The sequence below is a fragment of the Heloderma suspectum genome, chromosome 8 (assembly GCF_057233095.1).
Source record: "Heloderma suspectum isolate Gila_16-S chromosome 8, 16-S_ref, whole genome shotgun sequence".
In the NCBI taxonomy this organism is placed as follows: domain Eukaryota; kingdom Metazoa; phylum Chordata; class Lepidosauria; order Squamata; family Helodermatidae; genus Heloderma; species Heloderma suspectum.
Window position 1 is genome coordinate 40,341,401 of NC_139465.1, and position 24,308 is coordinate 40,365,708.

At 38.9% G+C, this 24,308-nt stretch overlaps 1 protein-coding gene across 9 annotated transcripts in view; it reads right to left on the reverse strand.

Annotated features, from left to right (window-relative positions):
* Window positions 1-5,856: 5,856 nt before the first annotated feature.
* The window catches only part of CBFB (core-binding factor subunit beta), a 56,888-nt gene continuing 38,436 nt past the window's right edge, over window positions 5,857-24,308 (reverse strand). Inside the window, exons 5-8 of one of the 9 annotated variants that reach the window (XR_014784613.1) lie at window positions 23,928-24,054; window positions 15,977-16,043; window positions 12,017-12,107; window positions 7,080-10,725 (exon numbers count right to left, since the gene is read on the reverse strand). Coding sequence is in view for 6 of the 9 variants with exons in the window: in XM_084812077.1 (XP_084668203.1) it covers window positions 12,049-12,107; window positions 23,928-24,054 (186 nt within the window). In the remaining 3 variants the exon portion in view is untranslated. Of the gene's footprint in view, window positions 10,726-12,016; window positions 12,108-15,976; window positions 16,044-23,927; window positions 24,055-24,308 lie in introns of all 9 variants that reach the window. The other 8 variants (XR_014784615.1, XR_014784612.1, XM_084812080.1 and 5 more) reach the window with 8 other exon arrangements.

Sequence of the window (24,308 nt, forward strand, 5' to 3'; positions counted from 1 at the left end):
TATCTCAGCCTTCCTCAACCCTTGTGCCCTCCAGATGGTTTGAACTATAACTCCCATCAGCCCCAGACGGTATGGCAAATGGCCAGGGATTATGGGAGCTGTGGGCCAAAACATCTGGCAGGCACCAGGCTGAGGAAGGCTGCCAGGGCTGGACCAAGTCATTTTGCTGCCTGCAAAAAAAAAGATGGCACCCCCTCCCATTCCACCTATAAAAGCTGACTGGGCTAGCAGATTAATATGTTTTCAGCATTGATGGTGGGCCAACATCCTCCACTGCACCTGAAGGCAGCAGGCTAAGTTAGGGGGTGCGGAAGAGGCCACATGGCACAAAGGTCTCTCCTCCAACACCTTGCTGCTACCTCCCAGCTTCTGCCACTTGCGGCAACTGCTTCACTCTGGCTAATGATAGGGCTGGCCTATCTGAAGGCTGCCGTACCTTACGGTAATAGATTTCTCTAACTGTTGTCTGTGAGCTTCAAACAGGTGGTCTGTGGAAGTGTTGATGAACACTGTACTTTTGACCCTGCGTTCTAATATTGAGCAATACAGATTTCCCCCTCTATTCATGGATATGTATTTATTCGATTTATGCCCTGCCTTTCTACCAAGAAAATGGCACTCAAGGTGGATATAAGGCCAGCATTACTAAAATGGACACTAATACACATTTTTGGAAGTGGGAGTCAACACTTTAACATCACAATCCGATACATATCTACTCAGCAATAAATCCCACTGAGTTCAGTGGGGCTTACTCCCATGTAAGTGAGGACAGGATTGCAGCCTTAAAGTATTTGTGCCACATTAGAAATGGGACTGCATGCAAATACTTTGTTTCCCCACTACTTAAACACTAGTCCCAGTTCTTCCATCAACCACAGTAGCATGTTTTCATGACCAAAGCTCACATTCAGACTTAAATCAGTTTTCCTGAAGTGCTGGGGGGGGGGGGGAGGGAGAGAAACAGCTTTAGGAAATGAGTCATGGGCTTTTCAAACTAAGGGATGCTGTGACACTGTGGTGTGAGAAAACAAAAACACACATTTTTTTCTTCTGCACCCTACAAACTGAACAAATTGTACAACAGATCTTCCTCCAGCGTGGGAAAAGTTTTGTAAAGTAGTTTCCACAAAGGAGGGTAGTTATGTTTTAATAATGCTGATAGTGTATAGAGATTCTGAATCATCAGCCAATTCATGATCTTTCAAGAACAACTAGTGCCAAGGAGATAGCATTGAATGGTTTCTATAAAGCAAGTATTTGTTGCCACTATAGCCAAAAATGGCAAAAAAGACGTGTTGATACTGACACTAACAAATATAAAACATTGCATGAATGGAGACACTAATGAAACAACAGAAAGCAGCGAAAACACAAAATGGAACTTTCTTGAAACATGATAGTTATCACTTTTCTAAACCAAAACGAAGACAACAGGATATCACCAAGCACCAGTGGGTCACCATGGAAGGACACATTCAAATAACTGTATAGACTTCAAGGTTCCTCTTCATAGATATTCTTCAGATAATCCTCATGAAGTATACCTGAAATGAAATACTACTTAATGCCTCATATTTCTTGTTATGATTTTATTATTAACTTGAGGAAATACTATCCCAAACAGAGAATAAACCTTGAAGCTCAGAGTACGTGCAGGTATTTTTTATTTTTTTTTTGTACAGGCTTACAGGGTAGGTTAGACAAAGAATGATCAGCACAAGGTGATACAGCGAGTGGCATCCTTGAACTGCAGTTATGAACCCAGATCTCCCTGGTCCAACACAGCCACTATTCCACATTGGATCTCAGGCTGTTGTAAAAGGTACAAGCCATGATGACGGCGATGTGCGCAAGGCCAAGGCAGCCCAACTACCATAGTACTCCATGTATGGCACACAATGCTCCAGTTACAATCCCCTTGCCAATAAAGCAATACACTTTACACTCCGGACACCACTGCCGTTGCGGATTACTTTCCATTTTCTACTATTTATACCACACTGTGAATACCCAGCTATCAATAATTTGGAATTTGGGATTGCATGTTAGTTTTCATGCATATCCTTCATATAGAAGCTTATGCATTTAAATACCGGGAAGATATACTTCACAGTGTGTACGTTACAAGAACAGATCAGGTGGAGAGGAACAAGAGATTACCTGCCCAGGTGGACTGTGAGTGTGCTGTACCATCCTGCTGCCTGTGGCTGCTCCAGAAAGATTCCTGGGGCCAGAGTGCTATCTCCTTGAAGGATCAGGCCTGTGACTCTGCACTTTCCCCCAGGAACTTTCGGACACTTTGCATCAGCTTGGTGTGTGTGTGTGTGTGTGTGTTTGGGGAGCCACTTCACAAAGGCCATCCTGTTAGTTGGACAGAGGGGAGGAGGGAAGTGATTGCCTGTACATCTGCCTATTTATTTTGTATATTATTATTAGATCTGTGGTTATTGCTTGCTGGCAGAAGAGATGCATCTCAAAAGAGACAGGGAGGTGCCACTGGAACAGTGGAGGGCAGAGGGAGATATGGCAGTGGGAGACAGGTAGTCACAGGGAATACATGTGTGTTAGTTGCTCCCAAGCTGTCTCCCATTTTAGAGAGCCTGAGCGGTCCTCCTAGGTTGAAAGTACTGCTGCTGAATGCCAGGTTGGTGAATGGGAAAACAGTCGCCATCCAGGACTTAATCCTGAATGATCATGCCAACCTAGCTTGCATCACAGAGACCTTGTTGGTGAGACTGGAGAAATAAATGGCTCCCAGCCTTGCTCACCTGGGTTCTCTGTTGTAGTAGGCAAGAACTAGGGGATGATTCTATCTTCCTGACCAGGTGCCTCATCCTTGTTTTCCAGTTTTGAGTGTGTATCTGAAGCTGGCTGTTCAGGACAGAATCTCTTTCAGCCTGAGGGACAGATTCAGTTTCGGGTAAGCTTTCAGGGAGGAGGCATTACACTGGTGGGCAGGGCCAAAGGTGAAAGGGATAGGGCCAAACTGCCAGCATATTTTAGCTTAAAGCTCTTACTGCCAGGAACTAAGGAGAGGCATTTCAGCCTTTTAGGATGGAAACAAAAATTTTCTTCACAAAAGCTAGAAAACCACCAAATGATTGGTGGCTGGGGTCAAGGGAAAGGGACATGGGCCTCAGGAGAACCCAAAGGGCCAGGTGGGGACCTCATAAGGGTCAGATTTGTCCCCTGGGCCTAAGGTTCTGCATCCCTCTACAGGGATAGGGAACTAATTAAGATGGTCGGGCCCAGGAAGCTGATGGGTTCAGATGGATTCAGGTGGTTTTCAGAGGGCTCTTGGGGATTTTCTTGTCACCTTAAGCATACGAGGATAAGCATACGATCTCCTGAGCATCCTCTCCTGCGGAGTTAAGAGTCAAACAAGAGTCCTGGTTTTCCAAGGGAACTGGGGGTAGTGAAACAAGGGGACAGCGATTAGAGTGACACTGTTGGAAAAGTCAGGAGCCCAAGTAAACAGGGGCTTGAGCTCATTTGAAAGCCTAATCTGTGGCGATGACAGTTGCAAATTGTTCTTCTCTGGTACGATTGTGTCTGCAGTCACCCAACAGAGCTTTTTTTAGAGTGCTCCATTACTCTAGCCCACTGGACAAAAATGTGGACCACTTGATAGTCTGTTGTGACCAATTTGCAATAATACAGTGTGAACACATGAAGATGGTTTCTACCAAGGCTGCTCTATTCTGCTCAGAAGTGTCTATACTACCTGACAGTGGCTCTCCAGGACAAGAGTCTTGCTCAGCCCTACAGGAGATGCCAGGGGTTGAACCCGAGACCTTCTGCATGCAAAACATTTGCTCTATGACCAAGCTACAGGCGGTCCAGAAAAATGACAAGTAGAAACACAGAAACTGCCTTATACCAAGTCATACCATTCATCCCTCTAGCCCAGTATTGTTTGACAGGCAGAGACTTATTCAAGCTTGGAAGGATAAACACCCACCACCTATCATTCAATGGTCTGAAGATCTTACTGCTCTTGCTAGATTTGATATCTCTTACAACTGTCAATCTCATATGGGTACTTATTTAGATACATGGACTACATATATTTAAAATAGAAGTGTTAAATCCTTTCCCCTATCTTTTTATTCCGTTTTTATTAAGGGTGATGTAAACGATTTTTGTGTATGTATAGGCTTTAAGATATAGCCTTCCCCTTTTCTTTTGTGGCTTTCTTTTTGATTTATTATATTTGCAAATAAAGAAATTTGACAAGCAGAAGCTCTCTGAAGTCTCGGGAAGTCTTTCACATTATCAGCTATCTGATCTTTTTAACTGTGGATTGAACCTGGAACATTCTATATGCAAAGCATGTGAACTACCACTGACTTACATCTCCTCCTAAGCATGGGTAGGCTGTAACTGGGTGTGCAGCTGCTTTAGTCCACACATCCTGATCCAGCATGTATGTGCATACAATAGCTTGTTTGTCTGGTGCAAGGATAAGCATCCTGGTACCCTCCAGATGTTTTAGACTGCAACTCCCATTAGCCCCAGCCAGCATGGCCAACAGTGAGGGATTATGGGAGTTGTAGTCCAAAAGATCTGGAAGGCACCAGGTTGTCTATCCCTGCCCTAGTACATCAGCTCCTCAAAACTTTCCTCTTTGGGTCCCGTCTGCTGTGCAGGTACCTGTGCACTATTTTCTGTTTTCAGAGTAGTTTGCAAGCAGTCTTTGGTCCATGCCAGCTTCTAGTAGCAAGGGGTCTTCTTCAAAAAGACTAAAAACAAGATTTCTTCTTGATTTCACATACTGTAGGGGTTCTCTGACCTATAGAAATTTAGTCTTCTCCCAGGTCCCTGCAAAGTAATATTTAGTGCTTAGCAACTGCCACATGCATTTCATTTGGTGCTCACCTGTCTGCCCTCTGGCTACTTTTAACACCTATTAGCATACAAGACTACGGATACAAATACACTGTTAACATGAGAATAATAGTAGCTGACTTCAATGGGATGTGTACTGGATCCAGTAGCTCCATATATTGAAAACATATAGCAACCACCCCTCCCCCATTTTCTGAACAGCACTTTTGTATTATCATCACGCAGGAAAAGGAAATACAGGCAGCTGTGTCTGCAAGTCCCTCCTACACACATTTATCTATAGAAACTCTTTTCAATAGGCTTTACAAAAACAGTTTAAATATACCTCCACCTGTTTGTTCCTTGAAATCCATTTCACCTGCTTCATTGTTAGATCAGTATAATGGATTTCTTCAAGTAGTATTGTATGAAAAAAGCATGAATTGGTTCTCACTGGAAGTACAAGCAGCTGGAATCATTCACTATACACTGATGCTACACACCATCCCAAATCAGTATTATAAGCTCTGCATCATCCCCACCTCCCCAGTTATGGGAAGCACATGTGTGGCACCGGAGCACAAATCAGAGGAAAAGCCTCAGCCGTACTTGTGAAATCTCTGGCATGTGCCCCAAGAACTTGCTAAATGACAGCAATTGTGTTTGAGAGATGTGAACCAGGAAGCTGCACAGTTCAATTCTCGTTTTGGCTATTAACTCATTACATTGCCTTAGGTAAGTTATGACTCAAGCCTCAGTCACTACTTCTATAATATAGGAATAATAGACTCATGACCTACCTTACTGGGTTTCTTATGATTTAATGGGTTGTTAAATGATAAAAGCTGCATCCCAGCTGAATTGAAGTACAAAATGTTAAGTGTCCCTCATATAGATTCAAAAACACTTATCCAAGTACATTTGTAAGTAGTTCAGCAGTGGGTTTATTGCTCTTGCAAAAAGCTGTAAAAGTCTCCTCACCACCCCCCACCCTGTGCCCTTAAAGAAGCCTCTGCCTCCTAGAATATGGCAAAATTAATTTTTATTGTGGAGACTTGATCACTGAACTACAACTAAAGGCACCTAAAGTTAAGGTAATGTTCTACTTCAGTCTTCCCCCAAAGTTGGTGCCCACTAAATGTGTTGGGCTAGAACTACCACCATCCCCAGCCAGCAACCATTGTTAATATTTTATATTGGTAACATTAACAAAAAGAAGATACACATTAAAATAAAATAGCCTTCTTTATAACATATGTATTAGGAAGGTGGGGACACAGAAAGACAGCATTTTACGCTTAATACAATCCTCGGTAGCAAGGAAGGTAAGAATTACTTTCAAGATAAAAGTAAAGCAGAAACTAGAGGTGGATGAATTGAGCTGTACAAGGTTAACACAAACCATCTGTAAAGGATCCTCTGAAGAAGACAGGGGGTGGGGGTGCAGGGGGGGAAAGAGGGAGAAAGTCTTGTTGTATGAGTGGAAGTCCATCCACAAAATGCTGGTTCCTCCCCCCCCCCCAAGAATGTGTATCACACACTTTTAACAACCTAACTCACCAATCCTATTATACATGTCAACTCAGAAATACTCCATTGAACTCAATGGAGTGTACCCTTAGATAAGTGGGCATAAGACTGCATAAGCTAGCTCCCCTGCCTCTCTGCTTGAAACAAATTCCTCATGTTCTGAGCATGAATAATTTGCCAGGAATGGGGAAGGAATGTTGGATGGGGATATGAGACAGTTGCGCAGACAACCTATTTCCACTTATCCACTCACACTATACATGTATCTGCATGTAGGAGGAGATGTGGGGGGAGAACAGGGCTCTACTGAACTCTGTCAAGATCCTCTGCATGAGTGTGCAAGTGCATCATGTATTACTGAAAATTAGTAATGAAGTTGACTTTCATTAGAATTGGATGTCAGAACTGGTTCCTCCAGGTTCCAGACCCTAATGTAAACATTTAACTTTCATATAATATTTATATGACTGAACTCTTGACTAAGAGTTAGGGTAATGTTAGGGCATTGACTGTATTCACAAAAAGGGAATAAAAGGACTAAAATAGCCCTTGGATGCCACCATAATTCTTAAAAATCAACAGTAAGCTATCCACCACTCTGCAAAAGAGGGCAGTACTTTGGAACATTTGCCGAATTGTTCTTAATCCCTAAACATACAACGGCATGAATTAGCACTGATCACTAACTGCCGGAAAGGAAACTACAGCCACTTTTTTTCACTACACAGAAGTTTATTATGAACATATGGTTAACATAACAGAAAAAAATAGCAGAAGCAATCTTGAAACTTAAGGCAACTCTTAAGAGATTAGTTCAAAGATGATGCAACTTCTGTTTAAATAGAATTATGAAAAAATATCAAATTGCATCAATAACTTAATGTTTTAAGTTTAACAGGTCTGCACTTACTAGCAGAGGGAAAGGGCTTGTGATCTTAATGCCAGCATTAAGACATAGTGATCTGGTTCAGACAATCATATTTTGGCTTAATAAGATGAGATGTGAACAAGCCTCTTGCCTGCTTAAGCAGCTTCTTTGCTTCTCTCTTTGCATTGCAATCAAACCAGAATGCCCCTATTAACTACATTTTCCCACTTAATCCAAACCAGGAAAATACAGTAACCAAGTTCAGAACAAGCTAGGATATTAAACCACATTTTGAAGCTGGTTTAAAATTCTGGCTTGTTCCCAAAGTTAGTAACAATAGCTTTCTTGTTTGGACAAAATGAGAAATTATGGTTAGAGACTTTCTGGTTTGCTCACATGTAAGGGAGGAATGAAAAGACTACATGCATACGCAAAAGACTTGTTCACATCTCAGCTTATTAAACCAAGATATGACTGTCTGAACATAGCAATTAAGTAGCATAATTCTAGAAAATAGGAAAAAAGTTAGACAGCAAAAGTTTATCCGCAATAGCATAATTTGTGTACTATGGAACCACTAGCTCAGGGGTGGGCAACTTGCTGCCCTCCAGATGTTTTGGCCTACAATTCCCATCAGCCCTAGCCAGCATAGCCAATGGCGGGGGTTGAAGAGTGTTGTAGGTGAAAACAATCAGGTAACACCACACTCTTTCAGAATACAAGGGAAGAGAACACCCCAGGTTAGAATTCATCAGCAACAGAAAAACATTTTGGACCATTTCTTAACTAAAGAAGGAAGACATACACAGAAAGATATTGAAATTTAAAACATGAGATTTGACAGCAACCTATTTGGGAACAGGTGTTAGATTATACAGAGAATTCAGAGTTGTCTTGTGTAGAGATGTTTCATCAGCTATTTCAAAATGTAAAAGTATTTGTAATTGTTTTAAGTTCAACTATTATCATTAATAAGGAATAATGCATCCTAGTCACATTGGCATCTGCAGGAATATTTCAGAAGGGTGGAGTATATAAATACAAAATATGCAAATGGAAATTTAAATGCATAAAACATTTCATATTGAACAAACATTCTTACTTCAAGTTGCTTTGCTATTCTGAGCAATGTATGTGGGTATATTGGCTGGAAATTCAAATTAGCATTGACAACATGACCAGGTGAGGGTGGTAATAACTTCTACTGCAGCATTTTAAAGCACAGTTTAACAAACCTGAGGATCAAACTATACATGGTTATTTCAGGGTTTGTTTATTTTAAAGCAGCCTTCCCCAACCTGTTGCCCTTTAGATGTTTTGGATGGCAATTCCCAGCATTCTTGACCATTGGCCATGCTAGCTGTGGCTGCTGGGAGTTGAAGTCCAAAAGGTATCAGGTTGGGAAATGCTAATTTAGGGAGATGCAGGGAGAAGTGGGGGCAAAGCTGACTGCCAGCAATGGTACTATGAGGGATGCAAGATTTGAGCTATTTTTGCAAGCAAAATCCTCCACCATGAATCCCTCTATTTTCCTCCCACAGGTGGGAAAGCAATCACCCCTTCCCCACTGCTGCTACAATCAAATCCATAGTCCCCCTGTGTTTTCTTGCCAGGAGACTGGATAACACTGCAGAGTTGTCATACGCTACTGAATTACACTGTTTACAAACTCAAAAAGAAAACAGCACCTTTTGTGGATATGAAATAAGATCTGAATTAAAAAGACCATTCATTTCTGCTTTTGATGCTATCTTTTATTTTTGGGTAGACATACTACTTCCCAGTCACAGCCACACTAAAATCCTGGCTCTCTAAATGGTTTGCTATGGGGCAGCAGTCACTTCTCCACAAGGGAAGACACTCCCCGCCCCGGCCCAGCTTTAAAATTAGCCAGGAAGTTCCTTCTCCAGATAATGGGTGTGTTACTCTGCACTTTGTCTATATAGCTAACTCTTCTTTCCTGAATATTAATCACAGCAAGGACTTCATTCATTCGCTAAAACACCTATAGATGGGAGACTAGTTTCTCCTAATACAAACGGGCTGAATAGTGCCTGCACATTTTGGCTCATTCCTCAGGTTCACAAAGGGCTAGATACTTCTTGTTTTAAATGAAAGTTGGGATTCTGAGGGTTACTGCTCAATCTAAGGGCGGGGGCAACCTCCCCCTGCAGATGGCCATACCCAAGTCATAAAAATATAGAAAATGAACTCTGCAGTTTAAAAGTCTCAAATTGATCACTTAGAAAATATTCCCTCCACAAAATAAGCTGAACAACAAAAACTACTGTGTACAACATTCAGCAAACAGTACTGTGTTGAGTAACAGATCCAACGAAGCAGGGAATAATCTGCAAAACTGAACAATAACTATTTATTCTGCCTCAAATCTTACCCTACTGGAAAGAATTGTAACAAAATTGTTAATAAGAACACCAAGGTATTTTTCAGCCAGTACAAGACTTCCTGCATACAATTCAAATGCCTCAATTCATATTTCCAGTTGTTAAAATAAGAACAGGATATAATAACAATTTAAGCAGTTATTTTCAACATGATTGCAGTAAAGGTAACACCATTATTCTCTGCCTAGCATACTGTTAAACTTACCTACAAAGTTTTGGTGCCCTGTTTTAGATCTATTTTATGGAGTCCCTGATTAAAATCAAAGAGTCTGCAATGAGTTTCAATAGGTTTATCTGAACAGGGGGCACATTAACTGCTAACTAGTAAGTGCAGAATAGAATCTACAACCTACAATCTGCATGCTGACAGATTAAAATCTCTTTAGATGTTTTGCCATCTGAAACATAACTTAAATGCTAAACAATATCATGGGATTCTAAAAAAAAGTAATTCAAGAAATCAATTGACAACACTGTTACTTGTTTTTTGGTTGCATAATGAAAAAAGAATAAAATGTGTTGCAAGTTTAGAGAAAAAAAAAAGTGCAAAAAAAAGGCAAAACCACGGAGAATGCATGTCTAAAAAGCAAGAACACAGTGACAAACTAACCTCCAAAAATCCCATATAAAAATTAGTTTAGAAAGTTTTGATTTTTTAAAAAGACACAAAAAACTTTATTCTGCAATGTTTTGACCTACACTGAAATGAACAGATTTTGCCAGTCGAGGAACTGTTTTATAGCTGCATAAAAGTAACTTTCCTCACTAACGTAGTGCCAACAGAATTATAAGCTTGCATAGAAAAACAAGAATTTCAGATTCCCATTGGTGACATGCTTAAAGAACAGAAATGCAGATAATGCAACACAAACATAGTGCAAACCACGGCAGGACATGATAGTTTGGCTGCCACAGGTCAGGGAATAGACTATAGTATATACCCAGTTATCACAGTTTCTGGTCTGTTAATTCCACTATTTGACAAGTTTAAAAAGCACACGCATGGCACAGCAGTTGCTTCTTTTAACGCAGTTTGAGATCATCACCACTTCCTAGGTTTGATCCAGGGCTAGGGTCTTGTTGTCTTCTTGCCTGAATTAACATGGGGAGGGAAAGAGGGGCAAAAGGAGAAGGAAAATGGTTAAAAATGTCTGTAACATTTTAAAAGCAAAGCAAAAGAATGTTTCAAATGACATTCTAAAACAGCATTGTGAATAGCTGACAAAACAGTTGCTAGCCCCTCTCTCCTTCCCATGCCCTTGCTCTTCCCCACTATGGCACTCACAATTACTCTGGCACTTTTCCCTACAAATAAGGGGAATCCTGGGTTATTGTGATCAAGAAGCATGCTTATTAATGCTGATCAATCTCTCCTGCCTGGCTCCTCCCACAAGCAAGAGTGGCTAAATGGACCCTCTGTCTGTGGTTTGTTTATTGTGATGTTTTGACTGGGGATTCTAGTTTATCTCTCCTCCAAACAAGCCAGTTATAAGTCAGTAACAAATCACAGCTCTGGTTTGTCTGGGGAAGAGACAAGCCAGAATCCCAGGATTGGACATCACAATAAATCACAGGTGGAGGGTGTGTGGATTGTTCAGCTGATCCCACTTGCAGGGGGAGTCAAGAGGAAATGTTCAGGCAGCATGCATAAACACACTTCCTTGATCACAATAAGCCACGATTCTCTGGAATCCTGGATTATTGTGACAAGTGAACTGGGCCTTGGGATGTATGAGAATTTTGTTTCAGTCTGCAAATCACTAAAACAATGCCCTGTTTGCAATCCTGAATGCAAACTAGAGTGCATTTTCTCTGAAAATGTTTGCAAATTCCCAAACTTGCTTTCATGTTTGCAAAATGTGTACTGAAAAATTCACAACTTTCTCAAAATGTGCACATTTTAAATCACCCAGGCCTTAGTCTATGGGGGAAATTTCCAATTTTGGAAATTTGCACAAATTTGGGAATTGTTTATGCACCTCAGGGGTGAAGAGAAGTTAAGCCCCCCCTTCCCCTTAAAAGAGGTCCTTTGTGGGATGGATTTCTTCTGCAGTTTATCCTGTGAATTTTGCAGATTCCATGGCACTTACGTTAATCTCAACTCAGAAGGCTTCAAGGTATTTCCCTCTAACTTTAGATGTTTCTCTCTACTGTCTTCACCTCTTCTCCATTTTTGCTGAAAGCTTTCCAATATTTTTTTCATGGACAGTTAAATGCCTAAGCTAAGGAAGCTTTAATACTGGAGAGTCACATGAAGAGGGCCTTAACACAACTTGATGGAAAAAGCACTATAAATATTCAGAAATGACTCTCATGTGCTTTTTAAAGAACCAATCGTTCCAAAAACAGAATGTTATTAATGTGTATCAAAGACAAAGCACACCCAAAATGGCGAGTTCTAATTCAGGCAGATGTTCACATCAGCGTATTGATTTGTATGCCAAGAAACCAGGCAACATTAGGATTGACACCTTCTAAATAAAAAAAAAATGGAATTAGGCTGCACTAAGTAAAGTGTTTCAATAATCATGAAAACATGTGATCAAATAGTGTTTCTTCATTTCACAAACATAGCCACATTTCAGTAAGAGGCAAAACTTAAAAAATTTGCATGGGGAATCATTTGAATTTTTTTTTTTTATTTCTTATGATCAAAGTATAGAGCTTTTTGTTCAAATAAAAAGGCAAGTCATCTATGTTTCACTACAGCAGACAGCCTTGTAGGGAACACTGAGCTACAGTTTGTATTTTCTAATTTTGCAAGCATATAGAAAACAGAAATGCTTTAACTGAATGCCATATTCCAACATATACAAACAGAAACCTCAAGCTGAGTAGCCATTTCAGTGAAAAAGTAATTTCCAGCAAGCAACTAGCTTCACACTTATACTTTTAAGCCAAAGCTTTGCAAGCTAGATACATTATGAAAGCTATTTTTACTGGGAACAGGTCACATATAAAATCACTAAAAGAGGGGGAGGATATTATGATATACTAATAATTATACATTCACATATACAGTAAAACATCTTTTGAATGTATTATACAGGACTATACAGTAAGATAGGACTATCACACTTCAAAAGACAAGAAAAGCCTCTCAGCATTAGCATAGACCAGTGTTAAAATACGTGACAAAATTTGGTTCTTAGTGCTGAAGAAGTTGTTCACCCGAGGTCTGGTGGGATGCATCATACCAATGGAACAAAGTCAGCTAGGAAATTTCCAAAGGAAAATAGTTTCGGACAGGGGACTGGTAATCACCTATGAATCTGTCCTCAGTATTTGCCAGAAAATGGGATGTGGGGTGGATGGGGATGAGGGAGAGAAGAGTAAAATCCAGCTGTGATTAAGCACTTGCACTGTAACTAAAACTCAGCTATTGCTGGATCATACCCTAAATATACTAAGGATGATGATGAATGTAGCTTTTAAAAATGGTAAAAGGTTTAAAGTCATATGATCTGCTTTGTAAAATTAAATGTCAGCCTGCATACTAATTGCCTTGCCTACATCAAAGAAAAACTGAAAAAAAAAAAAAGGAATTCATTGTTTAGCAATTCAAATTAGCTAAGCAAATAACAGAAAAACCCATATTAATACACTAAAGGTGCTTTCAGACAAGATTCCTTGTGTTACCAATTAAAATACATGGTGGAGCTATACAATCTTTTCCTCCATACTGGATTTTTTTGTGGAAAGAAAAAAAAACCAGCGGGACCAAGAGGGTTACAAGATGAAGACGACAACATCTGGACCCCATAAAATGAGGCAGGGTGAATGAGGCGGGATGAGTCTCTGATAGAAGTTTTGTCTGAAATCACCCTGAGTTTCAGTTCTATTGAGTTAAACAATGCTTTCCAGACACTTTTGTCTGGTCTGACTAGATGGAATCAACTGCAGCAACTGAACTTAGAAATAAGAGTGAACGCTAAAAAAATAAAAAATACAAAAATAAAAATAACTCTAAAAGATTATATTCTCCAAATAAAAGAAATCAACCAACCAATAAATAAAACACGAGAAAGTAGAGGTGTATTTCATTCAGGAAACACATAAAAATGATCACCTTAATCTGCGACTGTTTTTGCTTCTTGCAATGTATTCAAAACAAGAAGCAGTAGCAATTTTAAAACTTTCATTTTTCATTCAGGATACTTTTGTAGATGAGACAAGTAACTAAATTATAGTAAATGTTTCTATATATTGATATGATTATACTTCCATTTGTGTTTACTCCCCATTATTTAAACAAGCCCAGTTTCTCAGATCTCTATTTTAAACTAATCAGGTGTAGTGGCTGGAGTACTGGACTGGGAGTCGGGAGATCCGGGTTCTAGTCCCCACTCAGCCATGGAAGCCCATTGGGTGACTTTGGGCCAGTCACAGACTCTCAGCCCAACCTACCTCACAGGGTTATTGTTGTGAGGATAAAATGGAAGAAGGAGGAGGATTATGTATGCTGCCTTGAGTTCCTTGGAGGAAAAAAGGCAGGATATAAATGAAATAAATAAAATAAATAAAAAATAATAAAGCTAGGGGTGAGTTAGACTTGGAGGTGATTTTAAAGGTGTTGCTTCTGTTGAGTACAGATCAGACACTAGTAAATCTCTTCCAAAAAATATTATTTAAATATATTAAAGAATGATTGAGTTATGGAGATTTTTTACATCCACTTGAAAGAAACTATTTATTTTTCTCTACAGTTCATAATTCTTATTCTCATATTGATTTCTTTCCAATTACTCCACATTTGGTAACACATTACTGCAGACAAATATGTCCTTATGATGTACGCTGATCATGCTCACATATCTCTGACTACAGTAATAAATACTGAAAAAGCTATATCTTGGAAATTGAATAAAACTTAAAATAAAACTTTATTATATACTGAAGTGAAGACATCAATCAAGAATTGGTTCAATTCTTTCAGTTAAGTAGTACACCTGATATAGCTTGGCCAGTTATGTGGGATACAATTAAGGAATATATAATGGGCATTTCACTTAAACAATCATCAGAATTGCATTAAAAAAACAAGAAGAATTATGTCAAATTAAACTCATTTCAGATTTGTAGCAAAAACATAAAGAGGCAAACAAAAGGATATGAGAAAATATTGTTATTTGAAGAGCCGTTGGAATTAAAGCAACCTTATAAATTGGATAGTACTATTCATTTTACTAGACAAAAATGGTTTGAATTTGGTAACGAACTTTCAAAATGATTGGATAAAGTATTAAGCGAGTGACAGAAAAAACCTGATTCCATTCAAGGTAAAATAGTTTAAACAGTGCAAGAAATTTCTTATCAACTTAAGTTATATTATGAAGTTCCAAATAGGATACAAGATCCATTATTAGATTTAGTAAACATTTCTTTTTAACAAATTTAAAATTATCAAAATTTAATCAATCTTAGATATTAGATTAGATATTCTTGATGAACTATTTACAGAAGCAGTACAGGTAATTAAAAACATTAAGAAATAATAAACCCACAGGCCCTGATGACTTATTTAAGAATTTTATAAAACTTTTGTGGAGGATGTAGCTGACCATTTATTTGAACTATTCATGTGTCTATTTTAATTTTAAAAATTACCTAGATTATGGTCAGAAACTGAAATAGTTGTGACAGAAAAACCTGGGAAAGACCAGAGGACACACAATTCATACTGATATGGTTGCTTAATCAGGATTTTAAAATCTGGTCTTCTATTATTGCAGAGAGGTTGAATAACCTGATAATTTCTCATGTTGAACAAACTCAAACTGGCTTCATAAAAGATGGCATCTAATATCAGATGGCTGATTGCTTAGAGGTAGTGCAGAATAATTTTCAACAAATGGCTATAACTTTTTAGATGCCAAGAAAGCCTTTGATCAAGTTGAGTGGAACTTTCCATACAAAATATTAGGCTAACTGAACCCTGGGCACAGTTTAAAGACTGAATTTCATTGATGTAATAGAATACTACAGCTATAATTTCAATTAATGGATATCAATCAGACTATATTATTTTGCAAAGGGGTACTTGGAAAGGATGTTCACTTTCAGCTTTAATATTTGCTATATTTCTTGAATCATTAGCTATGACTCAGAAATAGAAACATTCATCAAGTTATAATTGGGAAAAGAAAGTTAAGATATCATTCTATGTGGATGATGTAGCTTTAACCTTGACAAGACCAAGTGAATCATTTATATAATTGTTAAATGTCTGTGACAAATTTAGTACAGTATCTGGATACAAAGCACTAAATATGCCTGATGAATTAAAAACACAGTTATCATTTGTGTAAGTAATATTCCATGGAAGGTGAAGCCAATTTAGTACCTTGGGATCTGGATCCAATCTGACTTGGGTACTCTTGTTGAACTTAATCATGAAAAACTACAGTTATCTGTAGAAAAAGACATAGTATATTGATCATTAGGCTTCTCTTGGATTGGATGAATATCTACAGTAATAATGAACATCCTGCTGAAATTTTTATTTTTAATTACTAATATTTCTTTGGCAATATCCTCATTAATTTTGAATAAATGGCAAAAATTATGAAATTTTTCTAGTTAGATAAATCACGTAGGTTTTCATGAAAAGCCCCATATCAGAAAAATAAAAATGGAGGGGTTAGTGTCCCTGATATTACCGATTACCATTAGGTAGCTAAATTGGCCTCACTTTTAAACTGGCATAAACCAGATAAAAGTTATTGAACCTGAACAGGAACAAGTAGGAAACCTTTATGATTTATTTGGGTATGAACTTCAGCTTGTTATACAACACCCAAGAGCTTTTTTCCCGTTAAAAAACTCTAAAAATGTGGCATAAATTTCAGATTTATCTAGGTCCAGGGTTCTCCCCATTAACATCTGTTACACATAATGAAAAAAACAACTTACTTAGAACAAAATATAGGAGACATGTCAAAATGGAGACTGAAGGACTTGGTCAATATTAAAAGATTATTGGTGGGTAATCATATAATTTCATATGAAGAACTGATTAAACAAATGGATAATTTCAGGCATTCTAATAAATGCTGGGAATACTAAGTATCATGATAGGGTTTTACCATATGTCTTCTTTTCCATGATTTAATCATTATTTATTGTAAGTCTTGTCATAAAATGTTTCAGCTTTTCTATTTTGAATTTTAAATATTAATGATAGTCTAATTGTATTTATTATTGATTTGTTACTTTTTCATAAATAAATGGAGAAATGCCAAGGAGAAAATGAGTAGAAAGGCAGTCCATATAAGGAAACCTTTTTCAAAATGCAATGGAAAAAAGAGACAGAGACCAGAACCATGGATGATTTTTTGCTAAGTGCACTAGAATCTGACTGAACTGCTAACTGTCAAATAGCCTGAATAGTGTCATGACATGAGAAATTTCAATTTAATATTTCTGGAAACAGAAATTTCAGAGTGAATGTCTTCAGGAATACAATATGAAGCAACATATATCAGCATTTTAGAGTTTTATTTGTAAAACCCTATGGAAAATGAAGCGTTGATGTTATTTAAGCAGAATCAATGTTTATTTTCTCTCATATGTAATAGGCAACAGACTATCACAGTCTTGTTTAACATCACAATCCTATTAACACTTTCCTAGGGGTAAGTCACACTGAACATGTTGGGACTTACTACTGCCACTCAGCAGCAAATGGTAGGCTATGAAAGTGCCAGTGAATGCACAGACCATGAAGAAAACGTATGTTTTGCACAGAATCAATGTTGAGTGTAGCATAGAGCAGGTCAATTTTGCAAGTCAAGCAATACCGTAATGTATGCTCTTCTTTCAGTCAATGCAGGTTACAAAGGGGCTGAGCAACAGCAAGGCAATGACTGACACTGATCAATAGTAATTATATATTTATAGCATCTCTGCCAGCCATGAAACAATACTTTCTCAACTGAAAGCATCTTTTTTCCTAATGGACAGAATCCTTAAGAAGCTAGGATTTTTAGCTGTCATCCATAGACGTATATGGAGATATGATACTGGCTAACTGAAAGTAGTGTTAGCTGGTTAGGATACCATTTCCAGTTTAAAGTTTGTCAAGAAGCTGTAATTTCATTTTACCTTTTAAAGGAAAGACTAACAAGATTTAACCGGCAATTTCAACATTTCAAAGCATGCAAAGTAACTTTTCCATGACCGTATACTCTGATGTTATGTCACTTCCTCCTCCACCACTTTATACACCTCAGAAATCCACCCATGAAGGGATAAGGCACATTTCTTTCTTTTATTTATACCTAGGACAGGTTTCTTCTTTTTTCTGCCTCCAGGCTACACAACTTGAAAGCTTACTATCTTCCCCTAGGCACAGTTCGTCCAATAAAGAGGCATATAAGCCATGAATTCTATTTCTAGTTCTAGTTAAGTAAAACTCTGAATTTATAGAAGACATAGTGCCTGTTCAGCACAGAAAAATGTTTTTGGAACTTTGGTGCAAAACTTATTTGCACTGTGTTCCAACAATGCAGAACACAGCCTTTAGTGAAATCCTCATTTTGTGGTAGAACTTGTGGGGAGACAGAGCTACCACAAGAACACCAGCAAGCACACTGGCAATCTCCTGTCCATGACATCAGTCAAAGTGTATCTGCTAAACAGAGTCTTTGTAATGTTCTTGTTTGAACTGATTTGCACATTTTTCCATATCATGCTTATTGAAGCATGGACTAGTAAAGAAGAATCAAAAGATGCTTTGTTGAAGATTGTTTGGCCGTTTATATTTATTACTCTCCACTACTCTCAAAATGTCAACCTTTTGTCACAATGTAATAGCACAAGGACCCAATACTTCTCCTTCTGCATCAAGAAAATCTTGATTCTATGAATTGTATAAATTATGTAAGTTAAGAAGATAAATGTAAAAAATTTATTTTTTGCAGGTTTATTCTGCTTACACTGATAATAAGGAAGGGAAGAGAGCTGTGCAAAGCACTGAAGTCCGACTTCTAAGCGCTCTAAATTCTACTCAGCCCACTGCCCTACTTCTGAACTCTCATCAGGCATTTTACAAAGGCTGAAATTCCCAGGAGACCAGGCAAGGTGTTCATTATGAAATTCTACTTTGCGTTGGTTCTAAAAAAATGTTAGGACTTTGTTTGGGGCCATCTATTATGTATTTGTGTACAACTGCTGAAAAGCAGCTGAATCCGATACCAGCTGCAGAATTCAGAGCCTGAAAAATTTCAGCTTCATTTAACATAAAACCACAACAATTTTTTTAGCTCTGACTCTGCCAACAAATGGTAGTGGTGGTACAATTTCTGGTGGGCAGGAAGTCTGTGCCCTGCATAGTTCATAGTTCTTTCATAGGACTAGCAGAACTCAGCTCTTTGCATGGAATGACAATTCTATTAGCATCGAGTACCTATAGGCCTTACTGTCAGGCTGGTGAGAGGGAATTTGGTTCTTGTCAGGACTAAGCCCAGGCGTTCTGTTTTGGACTCTGATTCAGGTTCAGAGATGGACTTAGAAGAAGCCTAGCCGAGACAGGGCGTGGGGGAGGAAATTTCACAAGACTCCCCAGGAGTTAGTGAAGAACCTTCCCAGGGGCTTATTGAGGAGGAGGCCCAGGCTCAGAGACGATCTTCCTCCCTCCCTGTCGGAACCCGGGCTCTGTCGGAGGGGGAGGGAGCTTTGAAATTGACAGATATTAGAGCTCGCCACTGAGTTAAGAGGGTGGAGTTGAGAGGAGAAGGTGGGAGGAATCACACCAAATTGGCTGCCTGTCAGAAGCTGGGTTGGGAGGATGCATAGCTCAGAAAAAGCTAGCCCAGCAGGGCAGGAAACCCATCCTAGTTGAAAAGAAAACTGCCTTGCTTTCAGTATCTTTCTTAGTCAAAGCTCTATTTAGCTAATTAAGCCCCGAGGACAGCTCCCAGGCTTTGTAGTCACTTTAGGTGTGAAGAAGTACTATTAACTGAATGAAAGAGTGTGTGGATTGCACAGTGAGTGGTGGGAGGGCTTAGAATCCATGACAGTTTTTCACTGTATTTCATTTGTTGCAATTTGCGATAGTTTCAGAATGATAACACGGATTTAAACTTTGCATTATTTTAGAGTCTTGCACCAGTACCCCTAAATTATTGATATGTTAACAAGAGTTTGTTAAAAAAAAAAGTCATTAGAGATCTAGCAATTACACTGCATATATTACTTTTTTACTCTGAATTATGATTCTAAAGCAGACATCATCAGTACAATCTTACAAGCAGGAAGAGACGCTTGACTATCCATGCAACCCCCCCCCCCCACATAGGCAACACTTTCCAGATGTTGCCACATGGTATGCAACATCCTTTCTTCCTATGAATCTTTGCCTCCTGACTCTAGCTACAATACCACCCAATCCCAACATACCATTCTTTCCTCTAACTCCTGAAAGGTCCTGTAAGTTTGCTTCCTCTGCACCCAACCTCAAAACTGCAACTGCCCCTTTACGCCCTACAGTTGCTATCTGCTACATTGTAGTTCTTAGAACTCTTTGTTATTTGCTCTAATTTGTTAACAGTAATGTTTCATATTCCCAACCTTGAAGGAAGTAGTAATATGAAAGATGGCTTCTTTCTAATAGTGAGTGGTACATTTTATTCATTAACCTATGCAAGTTCTCACACTAATGAGAACATTGCATCCCTTCCTTCATGATCACTGCAGATGCCTTTACAAAGTTTTTTAAATCAATTAATTAGCTAACAGCTAGATAACTTAATTGTTCTGAAAAACTTTTGACTGCCCTAATTTACTAATGTTTTTCAAATGACATTTCAAACCATGTGCCTTATCTTGTTTCAATATTCTAGTTATTTCTAATGCTGCATACCTTTGTTTCTCCCTTTTCAAGTAAGCACATGTTTGTAGTGCTTATAAATTAAAATATCTTTTAATAGAGTGATTTGAACATGCTCTTGATATGAAGTAATTTTATTTGTGAAATCTTTCATTTAAGCAAGAACACGAAAATGATTTTAAATGTAAGTGTTGTCGTTAATAGTAGCTACAAATACTTCTAGAGCCACTTAGCTTGCTTATTTTTATGCTTCAAAAGGCAGATTCAAAATATGAATACAGAGTGTGTTTGAAGGCTTTAATAAGGATTTTGCATTCTATTTTTGCACGTGCAATGATCTACTTGTTTCCTATAGTTAAAAAAGTTGCACAGCATGTTCTAAAATAAAGGAATGTCTCTTCTAGGAAAGAAGTTGTGTAAATAAAGAATAAAATCTATGATCATTTTCATATGCTGCTAAGGTTTCGCTGAATGCTTCCAAAGAGCTGGCGCCTCTCTTTTGGGTAGGGGCAGACCAAGTATTGCAAGGACTTCTCTTTATTGAGCTCAAATGTGGTATCTATTAAAACCATTTAAGCTATGCATGATTTTTAAAAAAATATTTTATGCAGACTTTGCAGCAACCCAAGGTATACATTTCTAACAATGAAACTTTCAATCTTCATCATTCCAATCTTTAAGCATTCTACTTGTATCTTTACAATAACCCTGTGATGTGAAAATATAAGGCTTTTGGTTTAGTTTTTTTTTTTAATTTTTTAAAAAGACAAACACATTTTCTACATCTTCCCTCCATGCTCAAATTAACACTGGTCCTCTTTTCACATATTCCGCAATGAAGATTACTTTTAAAAATGTGTAAGTTGAGCAAAAGTGAACAAGAGGAAAATATGTAATTTGGTTTCCATGTATTTTATTACTGTTGATTATGCAAGATTATCCCTATATTCAAAACTAGTATTGTTTCCCAAAAAATGAGGATTGGTTTTAGCAGTATAGTGAACACATTGTCTCTAGTGCAAACTACAATTCCTATTTTACCCCATGTATGCTATTCCTTTTAATAGAATTGCTGCTGTCTCTGCAGTTGTAAAGGTTTGCTTTTATGCAAGTCAGAAATATATGTATTATTCATTGCTCTAAAATGAAGTTTGCTCCTCACTCTTATCCCAACAAGAAATGGCAACTCTTCTATCTTAGTAATGCAGTAAAATATGTATACAGAGTATTAGGCAGCAACACAATGTACATAATTTGAGTAAAGCAAATCAGCACAAGCAATTTCCTATGAAGCATCATCACCTTTACCATAGTATCTCCCACTTATGTTATGCATATTTCAACTACTGATCTGCAACACATTTGCCTCTTTATCCCCACTGCCCCATGTGCCAATCTACAATACTATTTCATTTGGCAAAATGTGATAAAATTTCATTTCCTTAGGGCACAATCTTAAGAGATCCACCCTAGGTACTCAGTAAGCCTCTGAACTTGGAGGCTTATGAGTAGAATCACAGAATAGTAGGGTTGGAAGGGGCCTACAAGACCATCGAGTCCAACCCCCTGCTCAATGCAGGAATCCAAGTCAAAGCATCCCTGTCCAAGCTCATATTGAACGCCTTCAGTGTGGGAGAGCCCACTACCTCCCTAGGTAATTGGTTCCATCGTTGTATTGCTCTAACAGTCAGGAAGTTTTTCCTGATGTTCAGCTGCAATCTGGCTTCCTGTAACTTGAGCCCATTATTCCATGTCCTGCACTCTCGGATGATTGAGAAGGGATCCTGGCCTTCCTCTCTGTGACAACCTTTCAAGTACTTGAAGAGCACGATCATATCTCCCCTCAGTCTTCTCTTCTCAAGGCTAAACATGCCCAGTTCTTTCAGTCTCTCCTCAGAGGGCTTTGTTTCCAGTCCCCTGATCATCTGTGTTGCCCTCCTCTGAACCCTCTCTAGTTTATCTGCATCCTTCTTAAAGTGTGGTGCCCAGAACTGGACAGAGTACTCAAGATGAGGCCTAACCAGTGCTGAGTAGAGGGGAACTAGTATGTCATTGACCTGGAAGCTATACTTCTATTAATGCAGCCTAAAAAAGCATTTGCCTTTTTTACAGCCACATCACTTTACTGGCTCATATTCAGCTTGCAATCTACAACAATTCCAAGATCCTTCTTGCTTGTAGTATTGTTGAGCCAAGTATCGCCCATCTTGTAACTGTTCATTTGGTTTCTTTTTCCTAGGTGCAGAACTTGGGATTTATCCGTGTTAAATGTCATTCTGTTGTTTTCTGCCCAGTGCTCCAGCCCATCAAGATCACGTTGAATTTTGTTTCTGTCTTTCAGGGTATTAGCTATCCCACTCTGCGTTCAAGTTAGATGGGCGATTTTGCCCGTCTAGCACAGGCTGTGGGGCGGGAGAGGGAAGAAGCCTGGGGATGGCTGGGGATACCTTGTATTCTCCTCCCCTCCCCCAGGAATGCCCCCTTTAACCCTGTACAAGGTTGTGTTTGCGAGCTCATAACAGCAGCCAGTGTGGTTCTCTCTGCTCTGGCTGCAAGGGGGCGGGGAGTGTGGTTTCCTGGCTCCAAGCTCAGAGCCCTGTCTCTGAGCTTGGAGCCAGGAAACGGAAATATCCTGTTTGCTTTCTTATTAAATAATGCATATACATAGTTTAATGCAGAATTCTACCACATGTAGCTATTCGTGTGGCACATGCTGAAATAGGGCGTTCTCTCTAAGAGGACAGTAGATGTTAACAATGCTATACTAAATCAACTTAAATTCAAATACTTAATTGGCTTAGGAATCATGGGGTCAGCAACTCTCTATTTCAAGTGGCAAACTTGCTTTGACAGAAGAATTCTAACTCTTAGCGTGCAATCTGGTGGCTCCTAGATAGCATCTGATGTAGCAGATCTCACCCTCTGAGGCCGGAGACAGAGCTCTGACCTCGGAGGAGGAAATCTATGGATCTCACCCAGCAACCCTGCCAAGCCCCTTCTAGCTAGCCACCATGGAAAGCTGCGTGGTGGCTCCGTCTTGAGGTCAGGATTCCGACCTTGGGAAGGGAGGAAATGGGTGTGTTGGCGCAGGCCAGTGTGCAGGGAGGGGAGAGGAAGATCCACTGGATCCAATGGCCTCTCAACCCCTGTCCATGGCAGAGTGAGCAAGTTAAACAGGCTCAGAGGCCTGTCTAATTAAAAATTGCTGTATTGGAGGACAGTGAGACTAACAAAGCCTCTGTTGCCCCTCCTGCCCTGCCAGCAACAGCCCGGCAGGGCATAGGACGGACAGAAACCTCCAATCTCAAGTGTCTTGGGTGTCTAGTCTATAGTCTTAAAGTACTAAGGTAATGCTTTTTGCCCAAACAGGATTGATTAAAATGGAAACAATAAAATGGAATTTTAATAGCATGCTCTAGACAGAAAATATATTGAAAAAAATCTAGATTTTTGATAGAGTACTAACCAGTAACTGACAGCAGCTGTGAAACTCTCACCTCCATTTCCTCCCGATGAGACCTGTCTCTGTCTTCAAATTCACGAGTTCTTCTCCGAGCTTCTTCAAAAGCTTGTTGTGCCAATGCATCTTCCTGCTATGAACCAGAAACAGAGTCATGCAGAAAGCAGCATTTGAATCCAACAATGAATGGCTGCTTGACTGTAGTCATAATTTAGCTGACTAAAGTGGGTAAGAGGAAACAAGACAATGTGAAGAGATAGACTACTGATATAGCAGAACCATCACCACATATTGATTTTTTCAGTTTCTAGGTAGTATTGCCAGAGTGGCTGGATGACCAGCCAGATGGGCGATTAATAAATTTAATAAATAAAATAAATAAATTAG